We start from the raw sequence: 8,838 nt of genomic DNA on the forward strand, positions 1-8,838 counted from the left end.
AATTTACAAGTCATGGGTGACTCCTAGTGGTGAAAGAGGAAAATTACAAGCCATTTAAAGAGGGTTGCCCTCTCCGAGCAAACAATAATCTGCTCACCACCACTCAACTGTTTTTGTTCCCGGGCAAATGTGATCTTTCCTGTACCAGGGATACGTAAGCTAGAGTGCTTCAGACCGATTTAAAACTAGTACTTGAAAACAGACTAAATTGCTGTCAGCTAACCAAGCCGAGATCCAGTCAGCAACATCCCAGAGACAGGTGCCGGTCCATGGACCACAGATTGAGAAACACTGGTCTGATATACTAATCTATACACTAATCTCCTCATCTCGGTTCCACAGAAAGGCCGGGTCATGACCCCAAGGGAGCAGCTGAGGAAGATGTCAGTGATGGGGGAGCAGGGGGCTCTTGACGAGAAACATTGGTACCGCCTGGTCAACGGCATGTCTGCTGGAGGTAAGGCTGACCCGCCTGGTTTGAATCTGTATGCTTCAAGACTTTGTTCGTCTGCTGAGTTAAAGCCATAGGTATTAGCTTGCAAATCCGTAGCCTTGCTTAGAAAATTCACTCTATATTTTTATGCTTTACAATCTTGGAGTCAGGAACTTTTCCTTAACCAAGTTAATTACTGGGGCCCAGAGCTTTTCCTGGTCAAGTCACATAGTCAGTAGAAACTTAGTAGTCTGTACGGCCCTAGTTCTGTAGACTTGTAACACATCTAACATTGTGTTTACTGTGTTGCGTTTCAGAGCTATGTCAGAGGCAGGAGATGATGATGAGGAACCAGATAGCCATGGCTCCTCAGATCCTGGCCCAAGGACAGCAGAGGGCACAGGGGGTGCCCACCCAGTTTGAGCCTCGCTTCATGGAACGAGAGCTAGTTCCACCCTCAGAGATGGTATCTTCCGAGGCCAGGCAGATGCACATTGGGGGTCACCTGGGTCCGCCCATGCCCCCACACCCTGGAATTTCTGTCAGGGGCTTCCCTGGAGTTGGTTACAGTTTCATGCCCTCAGAGCCCATGGAGACAGTTGCCCGGCGACAGGAGCTCATCCACAAGCAGAATATCGCCAGGTATTGTCTGACATTTACCTGCAGCTGCTTGTCACGGGGCTTGTCAAAGTACACGTCATGGACTATAGGGCTTTGGATATCCCAGCCTTCCTTTTATAGCCCCCTTCAACCTGATACCAAGGGTCTGTTCTATGCACTATGTTACAGAGCAGTTGGCAGATACGATTTGAATATATACAGAGCCCATATTCAGAGCCCATGTGACCTAGATAAGTTTATTGTTATGTCCTGTTGGTGTATTGCTATATCTAACTGGTTTATTTTGTTATGTCTTGATGTATTGTGTCTTATTGGTGTACATTGGTTGTTTTTCAGGATGGAGATGAATGCCATCCTCCACCAGAAGGAGATGGAGAACGCCCATCAGAAGGGTCTGATGGGTATGGATGCGCCCATGATTTACCAGTCCAACGCTATGGCACTCCGGGGGCGCCAGCGCCTCCCAGACGGCCACGACTTCTTTGTCCACCGTACCACCCTGGAGGAAATGCAGGCCAACAACCTCCTGATGTCCTCCAGCCCCTATCCACCAATCAGCACGCTGCAGAGGGAGAGGGGCCGCAGGGCTGGTCGCAGGGCAACTAATCACAAGAGTGCAGAGAGCCATGCGTCTGGACACAAGGGCCAATCGGAGGACAAGAGCGTGGAGCAGAGTCCCGGGGGTGCCTCTGGAGATGAGAAAGAGGCAGAGGGGAAAATGGACATGGGAGGGGAGGCAGTCGGCAAACAACATCAAGCCAAAATGGGCACAGAGCTCTCGTCGAATGGCAGAAAGAGCTACAAGGAGGCGACACAGGGCCTGCGAAAAGCCTGCATAAACAGTCAAGATGGCTGCCCTGACGTCACCAACTGCAACAGTGGCGCCAGCGACAAAGACAGGCCCAGTCAATGCTCTGCGTTCCAGTATCCCTCCGCCAGTGGACCTATCCCAGGCATGCCTTACATGTACCCTCCTGGTGAGGGTCTACTTTCTACAGTCTTGTTTTGATCAAACCATTCAGGGGATATGCTGCTGTCTTTGATTTGATTTCTATAATGTATATGAACAAGGACAGATGTGACAGATGTGAGCCGTATGTGTGCTAACACATTTTGTCTTTTGTTTTGATCAGGGCCACCCAATCTCTTTCTTAACGGACAAGATATGTCCTCTGTTGAAGACCTTAGGAAGTGGACAGTGAATGACGTGTACATCTTCATCAAAAACATGCCCAGCTGCTCTGAATATGCTCAGGTTGGTGTCATTTCCTAATAATTATCAAACAGAAGTGATTTCGTGCTTACAAATATACACTCATCTTTCCATGACATAGACTGACATAGCAACTCAATATTAAGGTGTTCCTAATGTTTTGTACACTAAGTGTAAATCAGCAACAAAATTCAAATTGGCTAGGACTGCCACTATTGACTCTTTCCAATTTGCACCCTACCTTGAGGCATTCGAACTTTGGAAGAGAGCATATAGAGGCCATGTTGGCAGATTTGAATTCTGTTGATAATTTATATAAGCAGGAAGTTGCATTGCTGTCATACTCCTGCGTCTGTCTTTAAGGAAATTGTCTTATGGATATGCATTACTATACTACTCCTCATCATACCTGATTATTCCCTGCAGACGTTCAAGGACCACATGATAGATGGAGAGACATTGCCATTCCTGACAGAAGACCATCTATTGGACACGATGGGACTGAAGCTGGGCCCGGCACTCAAGATACGATCACAGGTATACAAACCATCAAAAACAGTTAGCCTCACAAATTCGGACAGCAGACCAAAATCTTCTGGAGTGCTGTCTATTTAATTTCCAATGGATTATATTTACTATAACCTAGCACACAACCGTTTTCAGAAAAGAGTAATAATGAAATCAGCACATTGCTTATTAGAATATCTCATGGTATCGCTCTTTCTGTCCCACTCACCAGGTCTCGAGCCGGCTAGGCAGCATGTTCTACATGATGAGTCTCCCACTCTCCGCTGCCGCCACCCTACAGGCCACATCTGAGAAGGCAGGAGGAGACAGATCGTCAGAGATCAGCTCCCCTGTATACTGTAACAGTGTGGAGATGATGGGCAGCCCCTGTACCAGAGACCCAGAAGGACGGAAACCCACAGACCCCCTCCCAGAGACTGACAACCCCTCTCCCCCCTCGGCCAGCAGTGAAACTGCCTGAGGCATCAGTGAGGGAGGTACGAGTCCTCGGGCCAGTGACTCAGTTCCAAGTCGACCCCTAGCTCCTACCACATACTGTACATATAGACACAAACCCCCTAAGGACTTAATGTAGATCTTTAAGCATTGGGTGGGTATAAGTAATGGATGCATCTTGCCCTCTGATTGGCAAGGTGGATTGTTAATTTCATCTGTCCAATCCTTGCAAACAGTCAGAAGTGCATAGGTAGTAGGAAGTAGGGGTCAATTTGGAATTCAGCAAGTGTTTCAGCCCTAAGAGCTGTTTTTAAGCTGCTTACCATATCCATCAAGCTATTGTGTTCAAATCTAAATCAAATTGTATTTGTTACGTGCGCCGAATACAACAGGTATTACAGTGAAATGCTTACTTACAAGCCCTTAAACAACAATGCAGTTTTTAGAAAATACCTATAAAAACCGTAAGAATTAGAATAACAAATCATTAAAGAGCAGCAGTAAATAACAATAGCGGGGCTATATACAGGGGGTACCGGTACAGAGTCAATGTCAATGTGCGGGGGCAGGTGTCGAGGTAATTAAGATAATATGTACATGTAGGTAGAGTTATTAAAGTGACTATACATAGATAATAACAGAGTGTAGCAGGAGTGTTCCAATGCAAATAGTCTGGGTAGCCATTTGATTATCTGTTCAGGAGTCTTATGGCTTGAAGGTGGAAGCTATTTAGGAGCCTCTTGGACCTAGACTTGGCGCTCTGGTACCACTTACCGTGCGGTAGCAAAGAGAACAGTCTATGACTAGGGTGGCTGGAGTCTTTGACAATTTTTCGGGCCTTCCTCTGACCCCGCCTGGTATAGAGGTCCTGGATGGCAGGAAGCTTGGCCCCAGTGATTTACTGGACTGTATGCACTACCCTCTGTAGTGCCTTGCGGTCGGAGGCCGAGCAGTTGCCATACCAGGCAATGATGCACCCATGCTCTCGATGGTGCAGCTGTTGAACCTTTTGAGGATCTGAGGACCCATGCCAAATATTTTCAGTCTCCTGAGTGGGAATAGGTTTTAATGTGCCCTCTTCACGACTGTCTTGATGTGCTTGGACCATGTTAGTTTGTTGGTGATGTGGATGCCAAGGAACGTGTAGCTCTCAACCTGCTCCACTACAGCCCTGTCGATGAGAATGGGGGCGTGCCCGGTTCAGTTTTCTAGTGTGTGTCATACAGTGTTTAAACTGCTAAGAATATGATGGAATTGTTTTGTATGTACAGTATTTAGTTCTAGTTCAAATGTTTGGGACTTTTTTTTTTTCATCAACCAATGGTTGACTGTGCTGTTGGGAACCAGATTGCTATAACATATGATGTCGTTAGCTGATACGTAAAATACCTATCCAGGCGTTATAAGATCTGGCATGCGTCAGCAAAGTCTGAGCAGGGGAATACAACCCATGGGTCAGCTCCAGACTGTCTAGGCGCCTGCGCAGGTAGCCCTCCCTCGCATGCTGCCTGCCTCACCTAGAGATTCTTGTTTTTCTACAGTAAAAAGACTACAATAGCCACAAGGCTGTTGACAACCAAAGCAACCATTACTACAATTGTTTAACATAGCAGTCAACATATTTCCTATTGTCTCAAAATGATTAAATGTTTTGTTTCACGTGTTAAAGTTTACAAAGCACACAAGGAGCAGTGCAGTTAAATACGTTTTTTTTAAATGATATTTCCACACTTATAACCAGGTTTCCATCCAACCATTTAACGTGAGTAAAGTACATGTCGGATAGAAATGTTTATGACGGAAACATACAATTTGTCAGTAAACTTTCCAAATGTCGACATAACAAAATACGCTAGACAAGGTGGGATCTTTTTGTGTCTGTAAAATGAATTATGTGAGAAGTTTAGGTGGAAACGCTCTTATGCACATATATTGATAGAATAACCTTCATATCAAAGTAAAATTGGATTTGCACGATGACATGTGTGGTCCTCTCACTCCAACTCGTCAGGAAAGCATGCAGTTTATTAGGATACAGATTAAATAACTGATGATGAACTTCATAGTTTGGTGAAAGTGCAAGGTGATGAGCTTGATTCTCATTTCCCATAAATATCGAGGGTATTATTCTGGTGAAATGATCATCGATGCTTGGCTGCGTTTGACAAATAAAATAATCTCACTCTTTTGTCCATAATAATCTCATCATGTAGGCTATACTAGCACTGTATCTGTGAGCTGTCGACTAGAGAGCATGTGCCAATTGTCACGCCCTGACCTTAGAGATCCTTTTTATGTCTCTATTTTGGTTTGGTCAGGGCGTGAGTTGGGGTGGGCATTCTATGTTTTGTGTTCTATGTTTTTTATTTCTGTGTGTTTGGCCGGGTAAGGTTCTCAATCAGAGGCAGCTGCCTATCGTTGTCTCTGATTGAGAACCATACTTAGGTAGCTTTTTCCCACCTGTGTTTTGTGGGTAGTTATTTTCTGTCTGCACCAGACAGAACTGTTTCGTTCGTTCTCTTTGTTATTTCAGTGTTCAGTTTAATAAAAATTTAACACGTACCACGCTACATCTTGGTCCTCGTCTTCAAACAGTCGTTACACCAATACCAGAGTGGACACACTTGGTATATATAGTGTAATGGAAAAGTGTTTTGTGAGAACCATCAGTGAAGTAAAAAATGCGAATGAAACACATTTGACTTGTATTTTCTATATTCGGTACATGGGAATTGAACCGCAAAATGTATTTATGTGCACTACATCATATACACACAGCCTTTTATCCCTTTTATCAGGTGGGAAAATGCACATATTGTTTTCATGTGGATTTTAGAGTATTTGCATGAAAATCTGTCACCAAAATCTGAAACCTAGCTAGTGAGTTCGAAATAACGTTCTGAAATTGTGAAAATTATGAAAAAAATGCCTGGATTTTCAGCCTGTTCAGATGGGATGGAACTTTTGGCCCACCTCATGTCACAATGTGATCTGAATATAATAGAATAATGACTGTTCCTCTGGTTAAGGGGGTGGGCTCTAGATCATCCTTTCAACCAATCAGGGCTGTATATGTAAATATATTTACATTTGTTTTCTAAAGCCCAGAAGATTAGACCCGAGCATTTCAAAGGCCAAAGGAGGCTCAGCGAAATAAATGACAAAAAAATATATTTTGGACTTATTTTCCTTAAATAAACACACAGTGATTTATTTATTCGACATTCAGTAAACAAAGACTGCATGGGGGCTTTAATGACATGCATTAAATCATGTGAAATTATGTTATTAAAATAAGTTGACTCAGCCACAAAAGTATACCTGGATGCACATGTATCAACTTTGAAAGTTGAAACTTTCAACTCTCTGTTCATTATATATGCATAGTCACTTTAACCATATCTACAGTACATGTACATACGACCTCAATCAGCCCGACTAACCGGTGCCTGTATGTAGCCTCGCTACTGTATATAGCCTCGCTACTGTTATTTTTCACTGTCTTTTTACTGTTTTTATTTATTTAATTACCTGTTCACCTAATACCTTTTTTGCACTATTGGTTAGAGCCTGTAAGTAAGCATTTCACTGTAAAGGTCTACACCTGTTGTATTCGGCGCACGTGACAAATAAACTTTGATTTGATTTGATTTTGTTTTCTTTGTTTGGGCTAATGGCTAGGCTAATGTGGCTTCTACCTGACCACTTGGAAAGTGGTAACAGCCTGCAATTCACACCTCCCATGTAGATTGTGAAAATTAGAATAACTTTCAGTGCTCGGCCCCTCTTTCCTGTCAAACATTCCTTTGTTGATTGAGCAGCGTTGCAGTGCAGACCAACTAGTAGTGATGGGGAAACTAAGCTTCCTGAAGCATTGAGCTTTCCAGCCAATTGTGTCGAAAATAGGTACATTACTCAAGGCTTTGATCAACACAGTGTACACTAGTGGCACCTGCTGGTCAAAAGAATTTAGAGCAACCAAATTATTATAGATGACGTCCCACACGCTGCAGCGCGTGTAGAGAGTAGCCTTTCTATCTTCTACTGAAACCAATACAAAACCAATCAGGTGGTTGTTGGAAGAAACAAAACTTTGGACGTCATTGCTCACGTTCTTCTGATGAAGTGATAAAAGCACACTGCTTCGGCACACTGCTTCGATGTAAACTTCTTAGCGATTTCACCACATGCCCCGGAGCTCTGGTATTAAACATAACATCACTACCAACTACAGCGCTGTGCAAGTCGCTGCCATTTTGCCGATGCAGGCAGTGACTCTACTTCCGACGGTGGCGTCCACACAGCAGCCAAATTCTGATATTTTTTCCAATAATTGGTCTTTTGACCAAACACATCAGATCTTTTCGCACTCGATTTTTTCCGAGATGGTCTGATTTGTCAAAAAAACAACTGTAAGAATCAATGCAAGAGATGAGAAGCAGGTACAGGGATGGAAGTTTTAATAGCTGACGGACACGAAAAGGAACAGTAACAGCGTCTGGATAGGAACACAACAACAACTAATGCGGACACAGGGAACACCACCGAGGAACAAACAGATATACAGGGGTTAATCAACAACGTGTAGGAGTCCAGGTGAGTCCAATGAGCACTGTTGAGCGTAATGATGGTGACAGGTGCATGTAAAGAAGGGTAGCCTGGCGCCCTCGCGCGCCAGGGAGGGGGACGGGAGCAGGCGTGACACCAACTAGTGAAAAAGATATCCGAATTGGGCTGCCTGTCTAAATGCAGCCAATGAAATGTAGAACCTGTTTGGGAAAGATTAAAGAGTATTATTTAAATGCTAATACATTAATTTTGTTTTAGTAAAATCATTATTTCCAATGAATATTGCCCCTTTTTATGATTGAATATGAATGATTGATTTTAATTTCACAACAAAGTCTATCAAATCACAACTTTTGCACAAAAAAATCAGGAACATTCCTGGTCACTACGGGGACAGTTGTTACTCAATTTTGATGTAGCAATGGACACTGAATATCAATGATATAAATAATTTCTAGATAGCTACACATGATCTAAAAGTATTCAGTAAGCCTCCAGTTTATCTAGATTAGAATGAACCCTCTTTATCCATTTGAGATAAAGTGGTAAGGCTATTTTTAAAACACATAACAGTAGCCATATATTGGATTAAACATTATTACTACAAGGTGTTTAATTCGATTACATTTTTTGAAGATGGGTCTGTTGTTGAAAAAACTTAATCTTGGGTATTTGGGAATGTAGTGCTTTGATCCATTTTGCTCGCTCAAGGAGGATCATGGCGGAAGTGGATGTCGAGAGTGAAACGAGAAGCGAGGCGAGTGGAGTTAGAGAAGAGGAATGGAGAACGGTAGTATCAAAGAAGGGAATGAAAAAGAAGAAAACTTGAAGGGGATGATAAGTGTATGTCGGACAAGGACCACCTGAAGTGTCATGCTTCGAACTCTTGAGTAGGGCACCTGTTAAAGGAGTCATCTCTGGGGTGTTGGTGGAAATAAAGGAGGAAATCCTTGCAATGAGAATCCCAGGTGTGGTTAGGCCCATTGATTGACCCGCATAGTGAATGGAGGAATGGAAGAAAGTTTGTCAGTGCTATTGT

The 8,838-nt window shown here is 43.3% G+C and overlaps 1 protein-coding gene across 1 annotated transcript; it reads left to right on the forward strand.

Annotated features, from left to right (window-relative positions):
- Nucleotides 1-348: 348 nt before the first annotated feature.
- LOC109875386 (sterile alpha motif domain-containing protein 7-like) lies at nucleotides 349-8,069 on the forward strand. Its single transcript, XM_031810708.1, has 6 exons — nucleotides 349-457; nucleotides 751-1,075; nucleotides 1,391-2,031; nucleotides 2,188-2,309; nucleotides 2,694-2,804; nucleotides 3,007-8,069. Exons 1-6 carry the CDS (start codon nucleotides 355-357, stop codon nucleotides 3,253-3,255), a joined length of 1,551 nt encoding a protein of 516 aa, XP_031666568.1. The 5' UTR covers nucleotides 349-354; the 3' UTR covers nucleotides 3,256-8,069.
- The last annotated feature ends 769 nt before the right edge of the window (nucleotides 8,070-8,838 follow it).

Source organism: Oncorhynchus kisutch, linkage group LG30 (genome assembly GCF_002021735.2).
Source record: "Oncorhynchus kisutch isolate 150728-3 linkage group LG30, Okis_V2, whole genome shotgun sequence".
NCBI classification, from domain to species: domain Eukaryota; kingdom Metazoa; phylum Chordata; class Actinopteri; order Salmoniformes; family Salmonidae; genus Oncorhynchus; species Oncorhynchus kisutch.

Bases quoted from the DNA above. Each gene is read 5' to 3' on its own strand.
- LOC109875386 (XM_031810708.1), top strand. From the start codon at position 355: ATGACCCCAAGGGAGCAGCTGAGGAAGATGTCAGTGATGGGGGAGCAG. The intron at 458-750 runs GTAAGGCTGACC...GTTGCGTTTCAG, and splicing joins CAACGGCATGTCTGCTGGAG to AGCTATGTCAGAGGCAGGAG. The intron at 1,076-1,390 runs GTATTGTCTGAC...GTTGTTTTTCAG, and splicing joins CACAAGCAGAATATCGCCAG to GATGGAGATGAATGCCATCC.